Source organism: Bos javanicus, chromosome 29 (genome assembly GCF_032452875.1).
Source record: "Bos javanicus breed banteng chromosome 29, ARS-OSU_banteng_1.0, whole genome shotgun sequence".
Lineage (NCBI taxonomy): Eukaryota > Metazoa > Chordata > Mammalia > Artiodactyla > Bovidae > Bos > Bos javanicus.
Window position 1 is genome coordinate 44,694,141 of NC_083896.1, and position 27,353 is coordinate 44,721,493.

Here is a 27,353-nt window from a genome sequence, read left to right on the forward strand (position 1 = left end):
GGCTGCTTGGCCCTGAAAGGCGCTCGGCGTTCTGCCCTCCCCTCCCCACCCCACCCCACCCCACCCCTGGTTCTTTAAGTCCTCTTCTGGGCCTCCTTTGTTTCCTCCTCATCTTCCTGGCCTTGGGAAATTCTCCGGGTGTGCTGACATCCCCCTGACTCAGCAGTTGAGCATGCATGCATGCTAAGTCACTTCAGTCGTGTCCAACTCTTTGCTACCTCATGGACTTTAGCCCACCAGGCTCCTCTGTCCAAGGAGAAAGTAAAAGTGTTAGTTGCTCAGTCATGTCCAACTCTTTGGGACCCCATGGACCATAGCCTGCCAGACTCCTCTCTGTCTGTGGAATTTTCTAGGCCAGAATACTGGAGTGGGCTGCCATTTCCTCCTCCGGGGGATCTTCCTGAGCCAGAGATCGAACCCGAGTCTCTTGTGTCTCCTGCATTGGCAGGTGGGTTCTTTACCACTCGTGCTACCCGGGAGGCCCTGACTCTGCAGTTGCTAAATCTTTGGCATCATCCCTGAGTCCCCGCTCTCACACCCAGCACTCACCCCCATGGCAAATCCTATAGGCCTTCCCATCAGACCAGAACCCTGCAGCTCCTGCGGCTTTCACTGCTCTCTCTGGATATTGTAATAGCTTCCTAATTACCTCCGCTTCCACCCACTCTTCCTGTAGCCTATTCTCTACATAATAGCCGGAGGAAGCCTTTTAAAATGTTAATTAGAACACGTTAAATTACTTATCCAAACTGTCCAATGGCTTCCCATCTCACCCAGAATATAATTCAAACCCCTCCACACAACTTCCAGGGCCCTGCAGTGCTGACCTCCGTGGGCTGCTCACCTCACCTCACCTTGAGTGAGGGGTCCTTCTCCCCCTCACTCAAGGCCTTCTCTATGTTCCTCAGACACGCGGGGCACACTCTGCCACAGGGCCTTTGCATGAGCCATCCCCCCCGCCCTTCCTGCTCCTGCCCCTGGTCATGTGACTTGCTCCCTCTAGTCTTGGCTGCCTCAGAAGCCAAGAATAGCACCTCCCTGGACTTCTCTTGTGGCCCACTTGGTAAAGAATGCAATGCAGGAGACCTGGGTTCAATCCCTGGATTGGGAAAATCCCCTGGAGAAGGGAAAGGCTACCCACTCCAGTATTCTGGCCTGGAGAATTCCATGGACTGTATCGTTCATGGAGTCGCAAAGAGTTGGACACAACTGAGTGACTTTCGCTTTCACTTTCCTTTTTACCGAGAAGGATGCCAAACATCAGAGAGCCGCACCTTCTAACATGCTCGACTCTCATTTTTGATCATTTACTTGACTCAAATATGCCCAGACGTCTCAAACCTAATATGGCCCAAATCAAGAAACTTGATTTCCCTGGGTCCTCCCTAGACTGAGTAAATAGCACTAGCATCCATCCTATTACTCAAGCCAGAAACCCACGAGTCATCCTGTGTCGTCCTAGGGACTGTAGTCCATTCTGCCTCCCAGCTGCCCTGCTCCCCGGCTAGAGTCCTTCAGCAGTTTCCTAATACCTTTGAATATAGCCACCCAACCCACAGTCCATCAGCCTGCACCGTCTCCCCATCCCTACCACTCTAACTTCACTTTCAGTTGCTTCACGCCCCCCGGTGCCACCCCAGAGCTCACCACACTTGGGCCACACATGATCTTTCAGTGATCTGATGCCTCCTCCCTGCACAAGAGCCCAGACATGCCACTCTCTCCACCTTACATGCTCTCCCTGCCCCACAGAGAGAGCAACCCCTTTCCCTTTATTTACTCGTTGCTGCTGCGTGCAAGCTCTTTTTCGTTGCGGCACGTGGGCGTCTCCTGCTGCAGCACACAAGCACCCTAGCTCCAGCTTAGTTGCCCCACAGCATGTGGGATCTGTTCCCCAGCTAGGGATTGAACCCGCATCCCCTGCATTGGAAGGCGGATTCTTAACCACTGGACCACCGGGGAAGTTGCCACTTTTCCCTTCAGCTGTAGCCTGCACACCACCTCCTCAGAGAGGTCTTCCCAACCACCCTGCTCCAAACCCCACTTAGTCTCTTGCAAACACTCAAAGGCCAGATGAAGGAAAGCGGGAGGGGTAAGTTGCTTGTCCAATGCACTTAGAGTGGCTGAGAAGGAGCCAGATTTCTGACCCAGGTCATGGGACTCCAGACCATCTCTCAAGACCCTGCTCGGATCCCAACTTCCCAAGCCTCCATCCATCCTACATGTGTTAAGTTCCTGCCATGGCCCAGTTCCTGTCCTAGGAACGATGACACACGGACGAATCTAGGGCTGGGTCTCTACCTACATGGAAACTCTGATCCTCGTAGGGGAGACAGACAAATAGACAATGGCCACACAGCATCAAGGGCTGCCTGGGAGGACGAAGGAGGGCAGCGGAGCCAGCCTGGGAAGGGTGTCCAAGAAGATGTCTCAAAGGAACTGACACCCAACACAACGGACGTCCTGGGACAGGAAATAGCAAGACTAGAGATAAGACACAGTCCTGCCTATTCGAGAAGCACACGTGGTTTAGTGGGGCTGAGAGCAGTGGGGAGCGATGGGGTGGAAGAGAAAGGAAGTGGCCACAGCGCTGGGGAGCCTCCTAGCTGTGACTGTTACTACTCTGAGCACTTCATCCCGAGGTCAGCAGCAGTCAACAATGAGTTTTAGGCAGGAAAGAAAGATGATCTAATTTAGGAAGATCACCTTGCTACATGTTGGAGGAAATAAGAATAAAGACCAGCAGAGTTTACAGGGAACGGCAGCAATTTAGAAAGGTGTGATGATGACATAGACCAAGGTCAGGAAGAAGAGGTGGCAGAGAAAGGAAACTTAAGTCCTGTATATTTAAGAGGCAGAATCAGGGCTTGCCTGGTGGCTGAGTGGCAAAGAATCCACCTGCTAATGCAGGAGACATGGGTTCAATCCCTGGTTCAGGAAGATCCCACGTGCCGCAGAGCAACTGAGCCCATGTGCCACAACTGTTGAGCCAGTGCCTGGGAACCGAAACTAAACGACCACGTGCCACAGCTGCTGAAGCCTGTGCTCTAGAGCCCGTGCTCTGCAACTAGAGAAAAGCCCACGCAGCAAAGAAGACCCAGCACAGCCAAAAATAAATATATATATATATATTTTTTTTTTTTTAAAGAGGCAGAATCAAGAAGTGTAGGTGGCTGGTTAGAAAACAGGGTTGAGGGACTTCTCTGGTGGTCCAGTGGCTAAGACTTCATGTTTCCAAGGCAGGAGGCCCAGGTTCCATCCCAAGATTCCACCTGCCTCAACTAAGACATGGCACAGCCAAATATATATATGTATTTTTTTTTTTAAAGAAAAGGATACAGGGTCAAAGGAGACAGTTGAGGATGGGGACTGGCCATCTGCTGGGTGAACAGGTGGATGGTAAAACATCTCTGGAGGAGATGTGGGTGGGAGATGGTAGGTTTAGGGCAAGGTGGGCGTGTGCTATTCAGAGGTAGAACTGAGTATGCAGGTCTGCAGGGTGGTTCTCTGGGCTGGCTGGAAATTTGAGCATCCTTGGCACGTGGAAGAGCTGACTTTAGGGAGAGGGGGAGATTGCTCCCAACCAGGCTGAGCTCCCTCTGACCACGCAGGGTGCCCACCGCCAGCACCAGACATCTTAGCGCTTGCTATCTTCAGGCTCTCCTATCTATTGCTGCCTCATTTGCTGCTCGCTTCATTCTGAATGTCTCCTCTCCAACAACGCTATAAGCAGAGACTGCCCTATATTTCCTATTTTATTCTCCCCACTCTCCATTCACTAGCACAGGACCTGTCCAATAGTAAGCTTGGTGGCACTAACGATAATATTTAATAGTAATACCATCCATTGCGTGTGTGCTAAGTTGCTTCAGTCGTGTTTGACTCTTTGAGACACTGTGGACTGTAGCCCACCAGGCTCCTCTGTCCACGGGGATTCTCCAGGCAAGAATACTGGAGTGGGTTGCCATGCTCTCCTCCAGGGGATCTTCCTGACCCAGGAATCGAACCTGTATCTCTTACGTCTCCTGCATTGGCAGGTGAGTTCTTTATCATTAGTGCTACCTGTGAAGCCCCAATAGCGTCTATTGTGTACGAGCATAATGTTACAGTCTTAACTCTACTATTTTATTCCACTCTCTTGAGGACCCAACAAGGTCAGTATCAGGAACCTCATTTTACAGACAAGGAAACAGATGAAGTTGCCGTACGTGCCTAGGGCTCCCCAGCCAGCAAATGGAGAACGGGGCTCTGAATGCAGCTAAGTCTGCCCCCAAAGCTTTTGTGCCTTCCCGCTGAGCAGGACCGGGACAGTACGGGTCTGTCTGGGAGGCCACAAGGAAGAGTGGGTGCCGACATGCCCAGTGGCTGCCAGGACAGGAGCCAAGAGCCTCAAGGGGGCTCTGAGCAGACCTCATTCACAGCTCAGTGGCAGAAAGCCTGGCAACCAGAGGCATCCAAGGTGAAACCGGCCCCTTGGAAAGTGGTGAGCTGCCTGTCATGGAGTGGGGGGCGTGTGTGAGACACGGTCTTTAAGAAACCTCCAATCTTGAGCACTTACGATGTGAACCTGTGCTAATTTTTTTTCATTTATTTTTGGCTGTATTGAGCCTTTCTTGCTGCTTGGGGTTTTCTCTAGTTGCCGTGAGTAGAGGCTGCTCGTTGTTTGGGTGTGAGGGCTTCCCGTTGCGGTCACTTCTGTTGTGGAGCACGGGCTCCAGAGCTCGGGCTCAGTCGTGGTACACGGGCTTAGCTGTTTTTTGCTTGTTTGTTTTTGTCCTGATGCCTGGCTGGCAGGATCTAGATCCCCGACCATGGATCGAACCCATGCCTCCTACACTGGGAGCGTGGAGTCCTAACCACTGAACTGTCTGGGAAGTTCCAATATGCTGATGTTCCAAGAGGGATGATATGCTTGGGACAAATGCCACCCCCCCGCCCCCCACACCCCGACCACCACTTCAAAGAAAAGGCATGAAGCTAGCCAACAGAAGATTAACTTAAGAAAGCAGATTTCAGTGGGATGAATGCTTCCAAGGATCCAAGGGGAAGGGGTGGGAGCAGTGGGAGTGATTTTCAGGGAGAAAACAATCTTAAAAGTAGCAAGAACAACTTCCCCAGATGAGCTCTGTGGAAACGGCATAAGGAGCTGAATCACCATGGGGCATGGATGCCTTCCTTTCTTCTCCATCAACAGAGCACCCATCAGCAGCTTGGCACCAGACCAGCAGCTGCAGGGTGGGAGTGGGGAAGTAACAGTCTCTTCCCTTGGGAGACACACAGTATAATCCCTGGAGACCAGATCAAAAGCCGAGTGACTAAAGAGATCGAACACATGCAAGGTTACGAACCGAAAGCAAGATAAGAGCCTGGGAACCCGGCGGGGAAGGCCCAGGCCTTCCTCTGTGGGGCGCACAGGGAGGAGCAGGGCCAGATGCCTAAAGAGAGCCTCAAAGAAACCCCGGGAGCCTGCAGAGAGGTAGCAGAAAGGCTGGAGCAAGAACCCAGCACAAGCCATAAAGGGGGACTGAAAAATGCTCTGTTTAGATGATGAAAGGAACGTGCTCTGTTATTAGACGGAGAGAAAGTACAAGGGAAGAAAACCCGGAGTGTGTGCCCCTGGCTACATTTGGTATGCAGGTCCCTGGGCCTGTAAACCCAACACTTGTGGAGGTGTCCCTGCGGCACACAGGCCTTCAGTGCCTCTGGCTGAACCTGCCTGAGGCTATATTTTTTTCCTAACATTTATTTATTTGGCAGCATGTGCTGTGCTGTGCTAAGTTGCTTCAGTCATGTCTGACTCTCTGCGACCTCATGGACTGTAGGCCACTAGGCTCCTCTGTTCATGGGATTCTTCAGGCAAGAATACTGGAGCAGTCTGCCATGCCCTCCTTTAGGGAGTCTTCCCCACCCAGGGATCGAACCTGTGTCTCTTAGGTCTCCTGTATTAACAGGCCAGTTCTTTACCACTAGCGCCACCTGGGAAGCATTTGGCAGCATACTGGATCTTTAGTGGTGGCATGTGACCTCTTGGGGCTTCCCTGGTAGCTCAGTCTGTAAAGAATCCACCTGCAATGCAGGAAACCCCGGTTCGATTCCTGGGTCAGGAAGATCTGCTGAAGAAGGGATAGGCTACCCACTCCAGTATTTCTGGGCTCTCCTTGTGGCTCAGCTGGTAAAAAATCCACCTGCAATGTGGGAGACCTGGGTTTGATCCCTTGGTTGGGAAGATCCTCTGGAGAAGGGAACGGCTACCCACTCCAGTATTCTGGCCTGGAGAATTCCATGGGTTGTACTGTCCATGGGGTCGCAAAGAGTCGGACACAACTGAGCGACTTTCACTTTCACTTGTGACCTCTTTGTGAGATCTAGTTCTCTGACCAGGGATCGAACCTGGGCCCCCTGTATTGGGAGGCCAGAGTCTTAGCCACTGGACCACCAGGGAAGTCCTGAGGCTGTGTGTTGAAGGTGTATGAGGCTGTGCTTCATGTGTCTGTGAACAGGCAATGTGACCTTGGTTCTCTTGACCTCTACAGTGTGGGGTCAGTCTCCTTTACACACTGGGACAAAATGACCAGACTCTGGATTAGAAAAGGGCACAGTGGTCAGCTGCTGCAGCTGCCGTCCCCTCTCTGGGCCTCACTTTCCTTACCTGTAAAACAAAGATGTATAAGGAGTGACTTTCAGCCCAGGGTGCATGTCATGGGCACTGCTGAAGTTTCATAATAATAAGAGATATTCATGACCCACCCCGGCACTACTGAATCTCAGTCTCTAAAAGGAACCCCTCGAACAAAGTTCCCTCCCAAGAGTTACTGAAACCCAGCCTTGTTAAGACTCCTGAGTGTCCCATGGACAGCAAGGAGATCAAACCAGTCAATCTTAAAGAAAATCAACCCTGAATATTCATTAGGAGGATTGATGCTGAAGCTGAAGTTCCAATACTTTGGCCACCTGATATGAAAAGCTGACTTACTGGAAAAGACGCTGATGCTGGGAAAGACTGAGGGCAGGAGGAGAAGGGGGCGGCAGAGGATGAGATGGTTGGATGTTATCATTGACTCAAAGGACATGAGTTTGAGCAAACTCCGGGAGATAGTGAAGGACAGGGAAGCCTGCCGTGCTGCAGTCCATGGGGTTGCAAAGAGCTGGACACGAATGGGCGACTGAACAACAACAAAGCCTTGATAAGAACAGCAAAGTTGCCCTGGGCTCCAGATCCCATTTCCTCCCTGTGAATTTGCCAGCCAGCTGGGAGTGTAGTTATGGTCTGATGGAAGTCTCTCTGCAGAGAGGCAGGCTTGTCACACCACAGCCAGTGTGACCCCAGGAGGTAGGGCCGATGTGCTGGCTAAAGACCCTGAAGGCAAAAGACGCCAACCTGCAGGGCCCTGGAGGAAAACTGACCCTATGAAACTGACGAGGATAAACACAAGCTCTGCACTGAGGCAAAACATGCAGTCAATGGACACAAGAGACATAACAGCAGGTGCTCCTGGGGAGGGGACCTGCGTGACTTGAGGGTGGTGGTCAGTGAGAGAGAGCCACATTCCACTGCATCTTGTACCTGCCTTTTGAATGCTGCATCATCTGAATGTAGCAATTCCCTTTAAAAATCACTGGGGGAAAAAAAAATCACTCACTGAAGCGCAGGATGGGGGAGAAGAACCTGGCTGGCTAGAACCAGGATGCGCGCAATCTAGGGTTTTAATTGACAAGCTCACCCTGAGAAGACATGGTCCAGCGACTGTCGAAGTCAGCCTGACTTTCAGCTTCACGGTGGACAGGTGGTGTGCTCCTTGGGAGTGGACTGGCCCTCTGCTCTCTGCACATCTCCCTTCCGGTCTGGATCCCCACGCCCTGGACTGAGCCCGATATTCTGAGCAGTGTCTGGATGGACATGCTAAGCCACACCCAGAAAAAGAGAAATCCGGAGGAGGGAGGGGGGAGGAGTGGGTGAAGGGTCCTGGATCGTCTGGCCAGGCACGGGAACATTGGGTGGGGCACCATCACTCTACCATCTTTTGGGCAAAAGGGAGCAGCCATCCTTCCTTTGGACAGAGCTTTAGTTTGGTGTGGGCAGCAGTGTCCACAGTGGGACACTGTCGAAGGAGGGGGCTGTCGAAGGAAAACCTTGCTGACCTTTAGAGCTCACCGCAGACTGTACTGACTTGCTGTCACTGAACATACTTGAGCTGGGGGGCGTCAGAACATCTGTCAGAGATGATGCTCACAGGGTTCATCCATTAGGACACTGAACCTGGTAGAGTCTGAGCACCCCCCACTCAAGAGGAACACCCCAGATCCCCGGCTACCAGTGCCAGGCCTTGCTGGGCAGGTACTGTCTCTCAGAGGGGTCTCTTCTAGAGATGCCGACCTGAAAGCAGTGGAGGCAAGGCCAGAGTGGCCAGCAACCCAGGGCTGCAGAGTGCCAGGCCTAAACCTGGGCCAACAGGCGCGCCCTTCTTAAAAAACCAACATTCACTGAGTGTTGCCATGTGGTGGCCAGTTTCTCTGGGAATGAACAAGACATGCAGATCTTGGCCTGATGGGTGCATGAGATGGGCTGGAGGGCTGCTCTACATAAGGGTGTGGGGAATCAGGGGAGGGCTCTCTGAGATGACGTCTCACCTGAGTCCTGAATGACATCACCTTGTCCTGATTGTCCAGCCCACAGCATTCGTGGTGGTGCTCACCCACAGGGTCAAGAGTGTTTCTGCCAATGCCTGGCTGCCCCTTGTCACCTTTTTCTCTTTCACAGCCGGAAGCCTCTGTTCCTTCCTCCCAAGAAGCGGCCCTAAGATGCCAGGAACCACCTCATGGAACAAGGACAGCTCCAAAGGAATTGGGTGGGGCATAACCACTGATTTGGAGAAGGCAATGGCACCCCACTCTAGTACTCTTGCCTGGAAAATCCCATGGATGGCGGAGCCTGGTGGGCTTCCGTCTATGGGGTAGCACAGAGTTGGACACGACTGAAGCGACTTAGCAGCTAACCACCGATTAGAGACAAATGAGTGTAGGATTATTATCTGTGACACTGTGCCCGCTGTATTCGGTCTTTGTAAGCGTTAAATGCACTTAAGGCATCCAAGCGCGCGGCACGCAGTAAGCGCTCAGAGAGTGGCACTTCACTTCATTCAAAGCCAATAAATGTCAAATGTCCGGATCTGGACTCTGAGGAGGCCAGGCCTTCTCCCTGGGCCTCAGTTTCTCCCGCCGTCCTCTCTGGCCGCAGAACAAGGTAAATTCAGGTACACATCCTCCCCAGCCAGTCCACACTCCCGCGGCCTCGGGGCGGGTTACAGCGGACGACTCTGAGGCCGCAAGTACTTGGGAGGCGGCGGCGGCGGGGAACCCACTCTCCGGGCTAGCCCACGCCCCACGCCTCGGTGACCACGCCCCGTCCCCGACGGCCACGCCCCGGGCCCCTCCCACTGGCCTGGAGTGGGCCCCGCAGGCGTGCTCCTTTAAGGCAGCCTGCCGGCCGAAAGGAGTGTTTCGCCCCCTCCGACGCCGCCAAGGTACCGGCTTCACCTTTAAGGCAGCGCAGGGACTGCTGGGAAGGCCGGCGGGATGGAGGCGGCGGGACCCGCTCACGGCGGCTGGTCCGGGTGAAGCGGCACCGGAGCCGGAGCCGGAGCCGGAGCCGGAGCCGGAGCCGGAGCCGTAGCGGGAGGCGGGCCCGAGCGGGAGACTGAGGTCCGCGCGGGCCGATCGGGCTGCGGGAAGGGAGCTCGGGGTCGGCCTTAGGGGAGGGGTCGTCTGGGGTGCGGCTCGTGAGAGGACCAGGCCGGCCCGCGGGCAGGGGGCGCGGTCCTGGATGACCAGGGTCGGGAGGTTTCAGGGGAGGGGTCCGCAAGATGTCATGCCGGCCTATGGGGAGGCGTCGTCGTGGGCGCGGCCGGGGCGGGGAGGGGACGAGGAACCCCGCGATCTCAGCTTCTTAGCGGGAGCGTTTCCCCAGGGTCGGCCTGCCCGGGAGGAGGGCTCTGTGGCTCGGCCTGCCTGTTGGGGAAGGGGCGCTGCCCGAGGGAGCTGGGACCGGATCTCTCAGAGGGGCTGGTGTCTCCGCACGGAAGTAAACCCCCCACGATCCCAGTAGGATCGTGCTCTGGCGCCTTCTGTTCTAAGGGAGGCTCCGGGGAAGCCCAGAGACCGGGTTGCCTAAGCCGGCCTTGAGCCAGTGGTCTGGGCCGAATCCGGGTCCAGCCTCGCGGGTCGCACCGCATTGCGTCTCCCGGGCCGAGACGAGCAGAGCGCGCCCCCTGTAGGCCGAGCGCGAGCACGGTGCGGGCTGCTACCTGGGGGACCGGGCACCCGGGGGACCCAGGCGTCCGGGGGGCCCTAGGTGTTTACCTAATCCGGGGCGGACAGCGGCGTGGCCCCAGGCTCGGCACCCCCTGCCCGCCCTCTCGCCTTCACAGGAGGCACGGCCATGGCCACGATGGTGCTTCCTCGGGAGGAGAAGCTGAGCCAGGATGAGATCGTCCTGGGCACCAAGGCCGTCATCCAAGGGCTAGAGACCCTGCGCGGGGAGCATCGTGCCCTTCTTGCTCCCCTGGTCGCTCATGAAGCTAGTGAGGCAGAGCCGGGCTCACAGGAGCGCTGTGTCCTCCTGCGCCGTTCCCTGGAGGCCATCGAGCTGGGGCTGGGGGAGGCCCAGGTAGGCTGGTCCGGGGTGCTGAGGAGGGAGGTCATGGGAGGGATGGAGCCTTCCAGAGGAATCCTGGCAGTGTAGTAACAGAATCAGCATGGAAGGAAGAATCAGTGCCTTGGAGCCTTATGGTAGGATGCGGTAGATATCTGTTGAAAAAACGGATGGGTTTTGGAAACCCTAGATGCACGTGGGCCCGGGAAGGATGATCGTCTGACTTCTCTGCTACCTAGCAGAGACTGCATGGCCTAGGGAAACAAAAAGGAAGTCCTTAAGGACCCCTCCCCTCATTTATTCTTTTATTCATTTGTTAACAGGTAAGTTATCAAGTGTCTACTGTGTGCCAGGAAATGTGTTAGGTGCCAGGGATACAGGTCCAACAAGACAGACAAGATCCCTGCCGAGTCTAGTAAGAGAAGAGTCAGAAACACATATATTTATTAATGTTACAGTGAATTCTCAAAAAAAAAAAGGTATGGCAGGAGGTCTTATCTATTGGTCAAGCTACACTTCTGAAGGAATGACATTTAAATCAAGACCTGAGTGACGGAACGAAAAAGGAGGAGAATGAGAGGTTGTGTGTGCAAAGGTCCTGTGGTAGAAAAGATCTCGTGGTGGGAGAACTGAGAGAAGACCTGTCTGACTGGAGCTTCATGAGGAAAGAGAGAGGGGCAGAAGAGGTCTATGGAGAAGGCAGGGGCCTTATTAGTCTGGGTTTTATTCTTAGGAAGTCAGGAAGCCTTTGGAGGGTTTAAGCAGTCACAGGACACAGCCTGGCTTAGGCTTTAAAAACTCTCTCTGGCTGAGGTGTGGAGAATGAACAAGGATGGGTCAGGGTAGAAGGAGGTAGCAGGTGTTAGGAAGCCACTACTGGAATTCAAATGAGAAATGGCGACTTGGAGTAAAGGGGTGGCCATGAAGGTAGTAAGAAGGGGGTGAGTTCTAGACGTTCTGGAGGTAGGTCCAGCAGGGCCTGGGGATGGACTAATGGAGAGGGAGAAGGGCAACTCCCAGGTTTGTGGTTTGAGCAAATTAAGAGGAGGAGGGGGACTTCCCTGGTGTTCCAGTGGTTAAGATTCTGCACTCCCAGTTCCGGGGGTTATGGGTTCAATCTCTGGTCGCGGAACTAAGGTCCCACATGCTGTGTGCAGCAGCCAAGAGATAAAAATATAAAAATACATTAGTTTTTTTAAAAAAGGAGAAGTCAGCGTGCATGGATCAGGAGTTCTGTTTGGGTCCTCTTGAGGAGCTGGGGCTGCCAGGATGACATGCAGATGGAGATATCCAGGAGGCACTGGGGTGCACAAGGAGTTAGACTCTTGGGAAGAGTCTTGGCCCACTCAGATCCTGGCTGAGACACTGCCTGGCTCCGTGAGTCCTCGCAGGTGGTATCATCTTGGTTTCCTTGTTTTTAAAAGAAGGATCACACCATCTGCTGTATATACTTCCAGGCTGTTTAGGGAATTTTTTTAAACACCTAGTGGTTGTGAAAACACCTGTCACTTGGGTGTTTGCTCGTCAACTAGAAAGCACATGGTCCTAGACTTCCAGCCCTCTGGAAGGGCAATGTGTTGGTCATTCACTCCTTGGCCAGTTGACTGCCAGGTACAGAGATGAACATACCGGGGCACCCTCCCAGGGCAGGTACAGGTGGGCGACAGAATGGTGTGGGGGGGTGGGTGAGGTACCCTGCTTTCCTGGGGCTGAGAGCATAAGAGGGAAGAGGCTTCACTGCAGAAATGACCCTGACCATGAAAGATGGAGAAAGGGTAGCACCTAGCAAGGCCTCAAGGCAGGAAGAGCCTGGAAGCTCAGGAAAGGAGTCAGGGAGTTGGGGGAGAGGGGTGGGAGCTGAGGCCCCTGGATCCCCTCCCCTGCCCCTCTGGTTCCCCCGGAAACCAGGGGTTTAGGACACATACTCCTTCCCTCCCTGGGAGCTGCAGGTGGCCCCTGGGCAGAAGTCAGGATGGAGTCTCTTGGTATCCTTTCAGCCATCTCTCAGGAATCTTTGGAAAAGTACTAGCCCTGGGTCAGGGGCAGTGGTTTAGTGGCTCTGGCTACAGGGCTTGAGTACAACTCCTCAGAGAGACAGGAAGAGAGCGGCCAGCTTGGAGAATGGGCAGCACCCTAGTCAGTGCTCTTCATGATCAGAACGACCCAGCAAGGAACTGTACATCGATGCAGAGGGCTAGCTGGAGGCCCCAGGAAAGGGGATGATGGGTTCTTTCAGAGTCTAGCAGAGCCAGCCTGGAAGCCCAGGTGTCCCTACTGCAAAAGGAAGGAGCTGGGGATCCCCAAGCCTCCTGGGTTCAGATCTAAGGCTGTGTGTGGTCTGTTTGGGGCCCTGGGGCAAAACTCCCTCAATGGGAGAACTTGGTACCCTCAGGCTGGCAGCTCCTCCAGGCCTGGCTCTTCTCTGGGCCCCAGGAGGCCTAGGCTGGACGGGGTGTTGGGCGGGTGGACAGGGCTCTGACCTCCATCCTGGATGTCTGCCACAGGTGATCTTGGCACTCTCGAGCCACCTGGGGGCCGTGGAGTCGGAGAAGCAGAAGCTGCGGGCCCAGGTGCGGCGCTTGGTGCAGGAGAACCAGTGGCTGCGCGAGGAGCTGGCGGGGACGCAGCAGAAGCTGCAGCGCAGCGAGCAGGCCGTGGCCCAGCTCGAGGAGGAGAAGCAGCACTTGCTGTTCATGAGCCAGATCCGCAAGTTGGATGAGGACACCCCACCCCACGTGAGCCCTGGCATGGCCACTGCAAGGCCACTGCGGGGGGCGGGGCCGGGAGCAGGGGAGGTGCCAGGGAGCAGGCGCGGTTCCCACCCAGCCCGCTGACCCCTGGGCTGCCCACCTTCCCTGACGCTCATCCTGTCTCCCTCCCCAGGAGGACAAGGGGGACGTCCCCAAAGACTCTCTGGATGACCTGTTCCCCAGCGAGGAGGAGCAGAACCCAGGTGCGGCTGGCTCTGGGGGTGGGAAAGGAAGGCTGGGTGAACCAGTCCCTGGGACCCAGAGGTCACAGGAAACAAGGTCTGGGTGACCGCCAGGTGCTTCCCTGCCTCGTTTCTGATCATAACATCCCAGGATGAGCCTTAAAAGGCTGGCTTTACCTGTTGCTTCTCTCATCCCCTCAAGTTCCATGAGAAGCAGGCATCACAATTCAGAGCCCTGGAGCCGCCCGGCCCGGGTTCGAACCCTGACTTGCACTCTTTGTTCTGTGACCGCTGGTAGAGTTTCTTTTCTTCTCTGAGCCTCCCCCAAGGGTTAAAGGAGGACGCACTCGCAGCACTGAATCCCAGGCTGCAGCCCCAGGCCAGTGCTGGCCTTGCCAATCAGAGCCTCCCTTCTGCCGATGAGGAGCGGACGCTCCACTCGGGGGCTAGGCGGCTTTCTCTGAGCCACATAGCTTGAAGTACTGGAACTGGGCCTCCACCCTCTCTTTCTGTGGCGTGACTAGACCCACTCTATAGATGGGGAAAGTGAGAGAGAGTGACAGTTAGTGACTTGCCCAGGGCCACGCGTGAGATCAGTCAAAGCTACCCCCCAGTTCAGGGGGTAGTTAGTACATCTGACCTCCCCACCTTGGCTTTGCAGCCCCCAGCCCTGGAGGAGGCGATGTGGCCGCCCAGCACGGGGGCTATGAGATTCCGGCCCGGCTGCGCACCCTGCACAACCTGGTGATCCAGTACGCCTCCCAGGGCCGTTATGAGGTGGCCGTGCCCCTCTGCAAGCAGGCCCTGGAGGACCTGGAGAAGACGTCGGGCCACGACCACCCGGACGTGGCCACCATGCTGAACATCCTGGCGCTGGTCTACCGGTGAGGCCCCCACCGACCACGGTCACTTGTGGGAGCGCTCTTCCTGGGGATGACAAAGCCCCGGTGCCTGCAGTGGGCCAGGACTCGGGCTCCACCAGGCAGCTAGCTGGGTGACAGACAGAAGGATCTTGTCCCCAGAAAGGGCTGAGCCCACAGCAGGGCCTGAGCTACACACGTGAACGTGCCTCAGTCTAGTGTGGGAAACAGGCTTGGACATAACTGGGGGGGTGCAACACACGAGCATGCCAGGGGCACAGCCTCTCCAACACCGAGGCTTGAAGAGGGTCTCTGGTGAAAGTTGAGTGTGCCCAAAACGTGAGGGGATTGGAGAAGGTTTTGTTGGCAGAAAGAGCAGCAGGAGCAGAGGCCCTGGGGAATAGACCATAAGGAACACTGGGCACGAGGCAGTGAGGGCGGGACATGGGGGGACTCTGGCTCATACCCCAGCACTGCTTGTGCTTCTGCGCAGAGCCCCCCAAGCCAGAGGGCAGGGGCTGACCACGTTTCCCAGGGCCCTGGGTCATACCCGCATCGTGCTCACTCATCAGAACAGGCAGAAGGAGTGACCCCAGGGATCTGGGACCACTAGGAGGAGGGCTGTGGGCTGGAGGACACATTCGTCAGCTCGCACCTGTCCCTAGGGACCAGAACAAGTACAAGGAGGCTGCCCACCTGCTCAATGATGCCCTGGCCATCCGCGAGAAGACTCTGGGCAAGGACCACCCAGCTGTGAGTGAGGCTTCCTCCCCGCCCCCCTGAAGCTCCCAGGTCCCAGCAGGGCCCAGGTGCAGAGCCTCCGTTCTCCCCCCTCTAGGTGGCTGCGACACTGAATAATCTGGCGGTCCTGTATGGCAAGCGGGGCAAGTACAAGGAGGCTGAGCCTCTGTGCAAGCGGGCACTGGAGATCCGGGAGAAGGTGGGAGCAGGCAGGGCAGGGCCGGCCAGGTGGGCTGGGGGCCCCTAGGCCAGCCCCGAGCCCAGCCACTGGCTCCTCTGGTCCCAGGTACTGGGCAAGTTTCATCCAGACGTGGCCAAGCAGCTGAGCAACCTGGCCCTGCTGTGCCAGAACCAGGGCAAAGCCGAGGAGGTGGAATACTACTACCGGCGGGCGCTGGAGATCTATGCCACACGCCTTGGGCCTGACGACCCCAATGTGGCCAAGACCAAGAACAACCTGGTGTCCTGGGCCGGAGGGGCGGGAGGAGGGGGGCGGAGGGGCGGGAGGAGGGGAAAAAACTCAGTTCCTTCCATCCTGCTCACCTCTGGGCCCTGCCCCTCCAGGCCTCCTGCTACCTGAAGCAGGGCAAGTACCAGGATGCGGAGGCCCTGTACAAGGAGATCCTCACCCGCGCTCACGAGAAGGAGTTCGGCTCTGTCAGCGGTGAGCAGGGCTGCCGGGGGCTCACCCAGTGCAGGCCGGCTCAGCCACCAGCATCCATGGCAAACACCTTGGCCGGGCAGGCCTTGCGCCAGGGGTCTGGCTGGTCCACAGCCATGTGTGCGCACACATGAGCACACATCCCCCCTCGCACGGCCTCCAGGAGGCTGGATCCGTGCAATGCCTTCACTGTGCACTGTGCACACCTGTGCCCTCAGCTTTGAGCCTCTCCCCCTTGCTCTACTGGGCAACACATGCTCAGTGGGAGGGCCTGGCCCAAATGTCTCCCCCTCTGCGAAGCCACCTTCCTGGCCCTTGATGGTCAATCACTTCCTGCTCTCGGACCCCTCAGCCCGGCCCATTGCTCGGGCCTAGCACCATCTCGGGCCAGGGTCCTGAAGTCTGCAAGGGTCTGCTCACCGAGACCCCCAGGCATACGCTCCTCAAGCACAGGCCTGGGCCAGACTCCTCTACTCCAGGAGAGGGTCGGTCATGTTTGGGTCTGTTTCTTGTCTGTTCATTCATCTAACAAAGGCCAACCCTGGTCCTTCTCAAGTGCCCCTGACCCCCCCACCCAAAACCCCAGTCCTGTGTCCAGTCCACCCAGGAGAGGCCTACATGAGAGGCTGTGACAGCCCCCTCTCCCCCTGCAGGGGACAACAAGCCCATCTGGATGCACGCAGAGGAGCGGGAGGAGAGCAAGGTAGCCCCATGGGGCAGGGCCGGGGCGGGTATCCGTGGAGAGAGGGCGAGGTGGGGAGCATGCCGGGGGCCCTTCTCCCACCTCCCGTGTATCTCTTCCCCCAGGATAAGCGCCGGGACAGCACCCCCTATGGGGAATATGGCAGCTGGTACAAGGCCTGTAAAGTAGACAGGTGAGGAGTGCAGAGAGGCGGGAGGGGTGCGGCATCGTGGGTGCGCGCCGAGGCCAGGCTCCACATGCCATACTGCTCAGCCTCGGAACACACACTTCCTCTCTGTCAGCTTGTCTTTCGAGGCCCAGGTCACAGCCCACCTGTCCCAGAAAGGTTCTGTCCTCCAGGGAAAACCTTATGATCTCACTCCCGGGGTTCCCAGCTTTCAGTCCTGGGGGGCGACATCCCACTTAGGGCCCTGAGGGGATCCCCCAAGAAAGAGGTGAACCTAGGTGGACCTTGACCAGGGCCCCGCCCGCCAGAGGGGCTCCATTTTGGTTGGCCAGAGGCTCCTCAGGGCCAGCGGGGCTGGGTGTCAGGGTGGGCCCTGATTCCTGGGTGCACAGAGTCAGAGACTGCCCTGCTCCCCGTCCGCAGCCCCACGGTCAACACCACCCTGCGCAGCTTGGGGGCCCTGTACCGGCGCCAGGGCAAACTGGAAGCCGCACACACGCTGGAGGACTGTGCCAGCCGCAGCCGCAAGCAGGTAGGGCGACAGGCACGAGGGGTGTGGGCAGGGGCCCGCGTGGCCCAATGTGTAATCCGATCGGGGCCCCTTGCTCGCCTGATACACCCTGCACCTGCTCAGGGCCTGGACCCCGCAAGCCAGACCAAGGTGGTGGAGCTCCTGAAGGACGGTGGCAGCGGGCGCGGAGACCGCCGTGGTAGCCGAGAGGTGCCCGGGGGTGTGGGGCCTCGGTCTGAGGCTGACCTCGAGGAGGCGGGGCCTGCCGCCGAGTGGAGCGGGGTGAGTCCAGCAGCTGGCTGGCCCAGGGGGCTGTGTAGCCGGTGAGGCAGAGACGAACCCGTCGGCCTCCCCGCAGGATGGCAGCGGCTCCTTGCGGCGCAGCGGCTCCTTCGGGAAGCTTCGGGATGCCCTGAGGCGCAGCAGTGAGATGCTGGTGAAGAAGCTGCAGGGGGGTGGCCCCCAGGAGCCCCCAAACCCCAGGTGAGCCCCCCACCCCGGTGAATCTCTCAAGAACCCACCCAACAACCTACCAACCCCAGCTGAACCCTGGACCCAGGGTGAACTCTGTCTCACTCAAGCCCCATCCCATCCCCCCATCAGTCTGCCTTCCACAAGCCTACCTCCCCAACCCCAACCTGACCCTTCCCCGTCCTCCCTGAGTTCCTCCGTGGGCAAATCCTGACTGGCCTTTCCCCTCAGGATGAAGCGGGCCAGTTCCCTCAACTTTCTCAACAAGAGTGTGGAAGAGCCAGTCCAGGTACGGGTAGGTAGTGGTCAGCACCCGGCAGCTGAGGCCCCAGCCTCGGGCCTGCATGAGTACCTGCCAAGCTGCTCAAGCCTGTCTGTTCATCCGGCAACACTTCCGGTCTTGTCTTCATCCCAGGCCTGGCTGGACCCGGGGGAAACGTGAGGGAAAGCTGGGTGCTGCCTATGAGCGGCCGGCGGCAAACACAGTGACTGTGGAGGTGGGTGGGAGTGTCAGGGCACCAGGGGCTCTGGCTGTCAGGGCCCCTGTGGCCAGGGAAGCACAGACCGGCAGCAGCAAAGGCTGAGCCCCCTGCCCCTCTGCCCACAGTCTGGAGGCACAGGCCTCTCTGACAGCCGCACCCTCAGCTCCAGCTCCATGGACCTCTCCCGACGAAACTCCCTCGTGGGCTAATCCTGAAGGGGCAGCCGTTCGCCAGAGCCTCCACCGGCACTGTCCCCACCCCAGCCCTGCGCATGGGCCTGCTGCTTGCCCTCCTGTCTCTTCCAAGGACCCCTATCTTTTCTGTTCAATCTCAGGGTAACCTTCTCCCTTTATCATCTTAGCCTGAGCCCTGGAGGCTGGGCCCGCCCGCTCCAGCTCTCCCCCTTATTTATTCCTTCCAGCAGGGCCCCTCTTCCCTAGGTTCAGGGCCAGCAGAGGGGTTGGGCAGGGTCTCCTAGGTAGAGAGACTCGGTGGCCCGCTCTCCGCAGACCCGCGATCCAAGAACACTAAGCACCTGCGGTCCCTTCAGCACCCAGCCCTCCCCCGGCCGTTGCTTCTGTATATAGAGAAATAAGTTATTGGCCGCACCCCTCCCCTCCGTCCTTGGTACTGTCCAGCCTCCCCTCACCCCACCCTTCTCTAGTGGTACCGCCCAGGCCTTAATCACCCCCATTCCGCGCGGTGGTATCTCCCTGGCTCCACATCTCAGGGGCGGCGCCTCCCCAAAGGGTTCCCTGGGCCTTCTCGCGTTCCTCCCGGCCTCCAAGGGGTGCGCCCGGACCCGCCATCGCCCCGTGTCCAGGACGGAAAGCCTGGCCCATACCCGTCCTCTCCCCGCCGGGCCCTGCCCTGCAGCCGGGTCTTATGCACTGCCCCGCCCGCCCCGCCCAGGCTCGGCCTGACCCCGCCCCGGGCGCCGCCCACAGAGCCATCCTACCAGGCCTCCTCCCGCGTCTGCAGCTTCTTGCGAGGGGCAGTGATGGCCCCCCGTGGCAGGAGGGGCTGCCCCAGTTGGGAAGTGAGGCGGTCGCTCTCTATTTTCAAATGTTGCTGTAGAAATAAAGACGGTTTGACTCTGAGCCGGGCTTGTTTTGGGCGAAGACCGAGAGCTCCTAGTGCCTCTACGACTCTAGGTTGGGAGTGGGGTCGGGAGAGGCTGCGAGTATGAGAGAGAGTGTGTGTGTGGTTCACATCTGGTTCCGCGCAGCTGGAGCCCAGTAAGCTTCTCCTATCCCGGAATTGTTTGGGGGCCCCACAGATTCAGGAGTTTTTTCTAGCAGCCTTCATCTCTGAGATTCTATAGATCATGGATTTTGATTGAGTTTTATCCCTGACCAAGCTATTTGACCTTGGCCGAATTACTGAGACTCGATTTTTTTCACCTATAAAATGTGGGTGATACCTTCTTCCTGGGGTTGTGGCTGGGAGTTAGAAGTGCCTAACCAAAAACCCTTGATAAGTGAACTTTTACTAATATTCCCGGAAGCGGGGAGTGTAAGGATGAATGCCTCTGTCAGACGTGAAACGCCAATCCCAGCACTAAACTGAGCATCCCAACGCCGGGACGCGGTGAGGCTGCAGAGCGCGGTCCTTAAGCCCAGGTGCGTCTGGGAAGCGAACTACAAGCTCCAGAAGGCACTGCGCGGCGATGGGGGGGCGTGGGCTAGGAGATTCGGGCTCTCCGGTCTACGCCTGCGCGGCGGGAGTGAGCTGGACAACGTACGGGGACTACAAGTTCCGAGAAGCAATGCGTCGAGGCCCCAGTCGGGAACGTTTGCGCCTGCGCGTCGCGGGCGGGGTCTCTGGGGCGGAGCGGCCACCATCTTGGAACGGGAGGCGGAGCAGAGCCGACTGGGAGCGACCGAGCGGGCCGCCGCCGCCGCCATGAACCCCGAATAGTGAGTGCGCCCCGCCCGCGCCGTGCGGCGCAGCCTCGATCCCGAGTACGGGACTGTACGCTTACCGGGGTTGTCCGGCCCGGGTCAGGGCTGCGCGGCGCCCCCACATCCGGGTCCCCTCTTCCGCTGACCTCCCCCCCTCACATCCGGGTCCTGCCCCTCCCCCGGGGGCCCCAGGACCCTGACTCGACACCCCGAGTTCTAGCACACGGGCCTGGAGACTGCGACCCCGAGGGGCACCACTTGGAGCCCGAGGCACCGGCACCACCAGGCCTTGTCGGTCAGGTGACCCTGCAGCCCCGCTCTTTCTAGGCCTCAGTTTCCCCACCTGCTGCCTTAGAGTGGAGATCGGGGAGCTGACGACAGTCCTGATAGTGGAGCCAGTCACCAGCGTTTCTGGTCTCGGTCCAGACTTGGGCCGTTTAGGTCGGGCGGTACTTTCTGCTCTCCGGTCCTCCCGGAATCCGGTTCCTGGAGGCTGGCCCTCTGGGTAACTCGCACGCAGGCTCTCCCATCCGGGCTGCTGGATCAACGTGCCGGGTCGCCCCCGGCGGCCGGTCCCCTCCCGCCCTCCCCTCACCTTTGCGCAAGCCCCGGCGCCACTGTCACACCCCTTCCCGTCGCCGTCACCCTGCGGATGAAGTTTACACGAATGTGGCATTTGCTTCCACCCTTCCAGTGGGATTCTTTTTGTTCCTCAAACTCTCCTCACTTCTTGGTCACTCCCCCTACGGGTAGGTGGCCCGCGTTTCTGCCTCGACTTCTCACTGACAGCTTTCACCAAGTGTCGATTATCTTCTTCCTCTTCTGCTACTTCCTTTTTGTTCTCCAGATCCAGACTTCACATTTCCTTGGGGAAGGGTGAAGCTCTGAGCTGGATCATAAGGGGAAACAGAGAAGGGTACCAACAGGCTTTCAACGAGACTTTGGAGTCTGAACCTGGTTTCCAGTATTAAAGTTAACAGCTGTGTGAGTTAGGGCAAGTTGCTTCCGTTCTCTGGTGTGTGGTTTCCTCATTAGTTGGAAATAAAAGCACTCACTTCAGTGGACTGTTGTAAAGTGTAAATGAGATGATGAGTTTGAAGCACAGGGCCAGGCACCAGTGTAAACTTGATACGTTTTGTTGTTCAGTTATGAGTCGTGTCCAGTTCTTTGTGACCCCATGGACTGCGGCACACCAGGCTTCCCTGTCCTTAACTGTCTCCAGGAGTTTGCTCAGATTCATGTCCATTGAGTCAGAGATGCTACCTAACCATCATTGCCACTTGCTGATCCTCTCTTCTTAGAGGCTTCACACCAGGCTCTTTACATAGAAATTCAGTTCATAAGTTCTAGGCTGGGCCCTGGCCTCCACTTCTAGGGCCTCTGCTGCCCAGTCAGGTACAGGCCCAGGGCAGTGCAGTAGGGTTTCCCTACTGGACTCGAAACCATGGAGTCTATCAGGAACCAGGCTGGGATACCCAACTCTGTCACCTGACTGATTGTGATCCTTGGCAAGTCACGTTCCTTTCTGTGCTTCTGTTTTCTTCTCTGTAAAGTGGAAATTCAGATGTTTCCCTTTGGGCCAGCTGTGTTATGGGGTGTGGTCAGCCCTCCCCAGCCCGGGACTTGCAGGAGGGTCTTGTGAGTGCCTCACTACCCTAATCTGAGGCACACTTCGTGGTGTGGGAGAATGCTGTAGTTGTGACTTCAGGGTGATGGCAGGCGGGCTCCCTGCCGTCCTTCACATCTTCCCATCCTTTCTCTCCAGTGACTACCTGTTTAAGCTGCTTTTGATTGGTGACTCGGGCGTGGGCAAGTCATGCCTGCTCCTACGGTTTGCTGTGAGTAAGAAGCTTCCCATACCATCCATCTAGGGTCCTGGCTGGTGGCCTGAGGGAGGTGGGGCAACAGAGAAGAGTGGTTGCAAGACTCAGGAGACCAGGGATGAAGTGGCAGGACCTGCCCGAAACATATCTGACTGAGCAAGGGCATAGGGCTGGCAGGTTGGGGTGTGAGAACTGGGGCTCAGCAGTGAGGCACTCAGGTGGGGCAGGGAACCAGAGGGAGGTTTTCCAGATGGGCCTCAGACCTGTCTGCTCAGGCCATCTCCCTGGCCCCCGGTCTTCCAGGATGACACATACACAGAGAGCTACATCAGCACCATCGGGGTGGACTTCAAGATCCGAACCATTGAGCTGGACGGCAAAACCATCAAACTTCAGATCGTGAGTGTGGCTGCTCCCAGAGCCCCGGTGCAGAGGCATCTGCCTTCAGAGGGGAGGGGCTCTAGGCGCGGAGCCCAGGGCTGACCTGCCCACTCTCCGACTGTCTTGTAGTGGGACACAGCTGGTCAGGAACGGTTCCGGACCATCACTTCCAGCTACTACCGGGGGGCTCACGGCATCATCGTGGTATACGACGTCACAGACCAGGTAGTCCAGGGCTCACTGTCCCCCCTTTGCCTCCTCAGCCTCGGGTCTTTGGCTTTTGCTTCTTTTTACTGTTCCCGTCCTCTCTTCCTCATGCTGCCCGGAAAGGAGACTGTTCCTGGACTTATTTCACAAGGAGGCAAATAACTGCAGAAATGGATCCTCCCCAGGCAGGCCCTGCTGCAGGGCCTTGGCAGAACCAGGCCTCACCTCCCTGTCAAACCTTATTCTAGACCTTCCGGGCACCTCTGTTTGGTGGGTTAGTCAGCTGATTGGTTGCTGTGCTGGGCAAATGGCCTCCTGGGCAAAGACCCTGTGGCGAAGCAGTGGGAGGGGCTTACACAAGGAAGTAAAGGAGCTGTGCGCTCTGGGCCCCGTGCAAGCAGAGTTCTGGGAGCCCAGAGTCTGCTGTGGCAACTTGAGTCACATGTCAGCAGCAGCAGTGGTGATGTTAACAGCGAGAAGCAGTCCTGCCATGCCTTACAGTTCACAGGTTCTGTCACAGCCCTTTGATGCTCATATCATTCCAAAGAGGTCTGGATTATATTCCCATTTCACAGATGAAGAAATGGGTCGGGGTGCTAAGACTTTCTTAGGCCCTGTAGCTGCTCAAGTGGCAGAGCCTGAAAGCCCGTGCCTACTGATTCTACCAGTTTTGTTGTTTTTAAACTTTGTTGCTTAACGGGGGTCAGGCCCTGGGGACATGGAGACACTTACATCAACCCCAGGCCAGGAGGAGTCCCTGCTCCAAGGGGCAGCTGGACTGCAGCTCGCCAGGGACTCGTGCTGCCTCCTGGCCAACAGGCTGTGGGTGAACTGCGCTCCACTCAGGCGGAGGTCACGATGGACCTCTAACTGCCAAATGCTGTGACCTCATTTCAGTTTTTGCCACGATTGACCTCTCGTGGCTTTTAACTGTGTTCTCTTCCCTCTCCTTGAAAAAATGACTGTCTCCAGCTCTCCCACCTCTTGCCGCCCTAGATTCTCTTTTCAGTGACTTTACCGATCCCTCCGGTACTGCTCCCCCACACCCCAGATTTTGTGCTTCCCTACGGCCCCCAGCCTCCTGACCCCCCTGCACAATGCTGACCGCCTTGTGGTTTGGCTTTTGTTTTGTGTTTACTGCAACGAAACGCCCTCACTGTGGACCTCCTCCTCTGTCCTGCACTGTGCTGGCACTGTCTGTGTTAATTCTCACCTTCAGTTTTACCCAGTGAACTAAATGGTGGGGTCCCTGCTTTCCAGATGAGGAAACAGGCTTGGAGATACGTTGAGTTACTCGCCCGTGGTTTCACAGACAGGGAAGGCAAAGCCGGTGTTTGTGAAGCCAGGGTTCTTTGCTTACCAGCACATCCTTGCCTGCCCCTAGCCTGCCTCTGGGCCCCCCACAGAGCTCTGGATGGTCTGCAAAACCTATCGTATCCTGTGCTGGTCTAACTCTGTTCCTGAATCGGCTCCTGCATCCTCATCTTTATAACAGCAACCCTGTTGGCCTAACCAGAAAACTCTTCCCTCCCCCATCCCAGCAGTCACCAGGCCCCTCTGTTCTCCCCTATCGTCTCTCAAATTTGTCCCCTCATAATAATAGCAGTGATGAGGATAATAGCAGCTCTTGCTAATTAAGCACTTGTTATGAGACAGGCCTGCATTCATTATCTCACGCTCACAACAGCCCCACCGGGAGGTACTGTTTTATTGAAGTGAGGAAACTGAGGTTCAGAGAGATCAGGTGACATATCTAGGGTCATACAGTAAATGGCAGAGGTGAGGCTAAGCCCACGATCGTCTCACTAAATCCTGTGCTCTCGCCTGCCTCATTGCCTGGCTCATCCCAGCCATCCCCCAGTGGGTCTCCGTCTTCTTGCCAGTCTGATCCGGCCTCTGCACTCCTTCCAGGACTGTCTTCCCAGAGCCCGGTGTGCTCCTGCTGCCCCCTTCCTGAGGAAACCTCCACTGGCTCCTGGTTGTCCAAGATTCAGCCAGGCCAGGACCCTCCCCGCTTGGGCCTGCCTCCTCTTCCTCTGCTTCCCTGCCCAGGGCTTGAGTCCCAGCAATTTTCAGCTTTCCCCTCCCCCCAAAGATGCCACACCCCTCCCGTGTTGCCTCTCCCCCCGCCCCGCACCTTCCCCCGTCCCCCCACCAGCACCCATATGGGGGTAGTTCACCCCTCCAGGCACAGGTCAGCTGTAACCTCCCCGAGCTGAGATAGTCCTGGAGTCCCACCAGCTCCTGCCTCCTCTCCCTACAGTGCTGGCCACCCTGTCTTGCCCTTGCGTGTGTCCTAGTCTGGTCCCCCACTGTCCCCTGAGTGCTTTAGGGCTGGGCCCAGGCATGGTTCCATTATTTGAACCCAGGGCCCAGCCTGGGATGTGGCAGGAGGTGTACGTCTGAACCCAGTGTGGTATCATCAGACCTCTGGCTCCTAAGAAGGGAAAGCGGCTCTAGCTCAAGCCTGTTCCTAAAAGTTCTGTCCTTTGTCGGCGTGCCAGGAGTGGGGGGTGGGGCATGGCAGGCTGCCGGGAGAGCCGGGCTGAGTGAGGAGGCTGTTGGTGCCAGAAGTAGGACGCACGTTATGCCCCGCTCCCAGGATCCCTGTCTCCCTCTTAGGCCAGGGCCTCCTCTGGGAGGGTCCTCCACCTGCCGCTGGGCTCCCAGGTTTGCAGCCTGAATGGGATTTTAAGGCCACTGTGTGACTCTTGCTCACCTATTAGCCTTTGCTTCTGTCTTCCTTCTGGCCTTTCTTCTGATGCCATGTGCTCCCCACGTGTGGTTAGGCCTTTTCTGCATCTTAGGGAGACACGAGCAGCTGCAGGAGGAGCTGGCTGGCCCTCGGCCTAAACCGTTTAGGTGTTGGGGCTGTTAGGAGAAGCTGGGCCTCTCTGGCCCTGGCTTTTGGGGTCTCAGAGTTGGGCAGGCAGGAGAGCTAAGCCTCATGGGGCTTCCTCTGGCTTTCTGAGCCCAGCACGCCTGCCTCTTGGGAGCTCAGGACACCCACATTCCCTTCAAGGCCCCTGTTCTCCAGGCCTGGGGTAGGGGTAGCAGTTGGGATCAAAATACCTTTTGATCTGGTTCCTCTAGGAATCCTACGCCAACGTGAAGCAGTGGCTCCAGGAGATTGACCGCTACGCCAGTGAGAATGTCAATAAGCTGCTGGTGGGCAACAAGAGCGACCTTACCACCAAGAAGGTGGTGGACAACACCACTGCCAAGGTGAGCGGGCTAGGGCCAGGCCACCGGGCACACCACCGCCAAGGTGAGCAGGCGGGGCCGGGCTGCTGGGCGCACCACGGTGAGGGGGCCGGGTTCTGCCACCGCTCACCTCCTCTCTCCTTCTCTCCCCACATCAGGAGTTTGCAGACTCTCTGGGCATCCCCTTCCTGGAGACGAGTGCCAAGAACGCTACCAACGTCGAGCAGGCGTTCATGACCATGGCTGCCGAGATCAAAAAGCGGATGGGGCCCGGGGCAGCCTCGGGGGGTGAGCGGCCCAACCTCAAGATCGACAGCACCCCGGTGAAGCAGGCTGGTGGTGGCTGTTGCTAGGAGGGGTTCATGGGGTGGGACAGGAGGGGGCACCTTCTCCAGATGATGCCCCTGGAGGGGGCAGGAGGGGCCTCCCTCTCCGGGGCATTTGAATCTGTGGCTTTGGGGGTGTCCTGGGCTCCCAATCTCCCTCTGGCCCATCTGCCTGCTGCCCTGAGCCCCGGCCCCCCCAGGGAGGACACCCAGGACCTGTGGCTGGGGTGGGGGTGCGGGCTTGCTCTGCTGCTGCCTCTAGGGGACTTTAAAAGATACCCCACCACACACCTTTGGGATGAGGGCTCCTCTGTCTGTCTGTCTCCCCGCCCCCCACGTATGCTGCAGTGGGTCTCTCTCCTGACTCTTCTTCCTGCTCCCCCTGTACCCGCCCCACTTCCCCAAGAGCTGAGGGCCTCCCTGGCCTCTACTGCCCCTGGCTGCAGTCAGCACCTGGGGCCAGGAATAGGAACAGGGGATCCAGGGCCCTGGGATCCAGGGCCCTGGGCTGGACCTCAGGACGGGCGTGGGGACCACAGGGGCCCAGCTGCCTCCTCTCCCCAGCCCCCCGCCCCTCCCGCACTCAGAGCTCCAGCCGTCCACCTGCGGTGGGGTATGAGCACATCTAGGGCAGGTGGGCGGGCAGCTGCACTGGGCCTGTGTCTTGAGCCCAGAGGGAGCCTGCTCCTGCCGCCCCCTGCCCTGCCAGAGCCAGGCCCGTGTGCTGCCTGCTCACCGTGCCCCTTTGTCCCCAAGGCAGGCGGAGGCGGAAGGCCCACCGAGCCAGAGGCTGGGCACGAGCCTTAACCCTCTCTCTGCCAGCACAGCCTCCTTCCCCTGAGGCAGCACGTCTGGCTTATTCGCCCCCCATCCGTCCCTTGGAGCCTGTGAGGGCGGATCCTTACCCTCTGTCGCTACTTCTCTGGGAATGTGGGTGCCACCCAGGGTTGGGGGGCCTCTCCACTTCTTCCCTCTCGCCCAGGATTCCTCCGCCCTCTGACACAGCTGCTTCTGCAGAAAGACAAACCTTTGGTCTCTACCTGAGAAGCCATGTCCCTTGTGCTGTCTCTCGCCTGTCCAACCTGTGCCCTGCCCTCCAGCTTGTATTTAAGTCCCTGGGCTGCCCCTTGGGCTGCCCCCCCCCCCCACTCCCAGGTTCCCCCTCTGGTGTCATGTCAGGCATTTTGCAAGGAAAAGCCACTTGGGGAAAGACGAAAGGACAAAAAATAAATAAATAAATTTCCATTGGCCCTCGGGTGAGCCGAGGGTTTTTGCAAGGAAGTTGTGGTCTGTGAGTGTGGTCTGTGGTGGGGGCCGCCCTGGGGTGGAGGGA

General features: G+C 57.7%; 2 protein-coding genes and 1 long non-coding RNA gene across 10 annotated transcripts; 2 read left to right on the forward strand and 1 right to left on the reverse strand.

The window, feature by feature from the left end:
* The first annotated feature begins 9,426 nt into the window (after positions 1-9,426).
* KLC2 (kinesin light chain 2) lies at positions 9,427-19,275 on the forward strand. 8 transcript variants are annotated; one of them, XM_061407032.1, is made up of 16 exons: positions 9,427-9,521; positions 10,375-10,663; positions 13,153-13,383; positions 13,532-13,601; positions 14,242-14,464; positions 15,106-15,193; positions 15,279-15,380; positions 15,468-15,641; positions 15,746-15,845; positions 16,496-16,545; positions 16,650-16,717; positions 17,135-17,243; positions 17,346-17,504; positions 17,581-17,705; positions 17,925-17,988; positions 18,301-19,275. In XM_061407032.1, the coding sequence occupies exons 2-16, from the start codon at positions 10,436-10,438 to the stop codon at positions 18,382-18,384; spliced, it is 1,875 nt and encodes a 624-aa protein (XP_061263016.1). In that variant the 5' UTR covers positions 9,427-9,521; positions 10,375-10,435; the 3' UTR covers positions 18,385-19,275. The 8 variants fall into 8 exon arrangements, with proteins under 8 accessions (XP_061263016.1, XP_061263017.1, XP_061263021.1 ...); XM_061407033.1 differs by having other exon boundaries at positions 10,425-10,663; XM_061407037.1 differs by having other exon boundaries at positions 9,428-9,521; positions 17,925-17,982.
* On the reverse strand, positions 10,908-13,153 carry LOC133241489 (uncharacterized). Its single transcript, XR_009734606.1, has 2 exons — positions 13,035-13,153; positions 10,908-12,058 (listed from the first exon to the last, which is right to left on the reverse strand). It is a non-coding gene; the product is annotated as an uncharacterized LOC133241489 (long non-coding RNA).
* A 687-nt stretch (positions 19,276-19,962) lies between the features above and the next one.
* On the forward strand, positions 19,963-27,301 carry RAB1B (RAB1B, member RAS oncogene family). The gene is made up of 6 exons (XM_061407042.1): positions 19,963-20,094; positions 21,845-21,917; positions 22,206-22,301; positions 22,413-22,508; positions 25,584-25,715; positions 25,853-27,301. Exons 1-6 carry the CDS (start codon positions 20,081-20,083, stop codon positions 26,045-26,047), a joined length of 606 nt encoding a protein of 201 aa, XP_061263026.1. The 5' UTR covers positions 19,963-20,080; the 3' UTR covers positions 26,048-27,301.
* Positions 27,302-27,353: the final 52 nt, after the last annotated feature.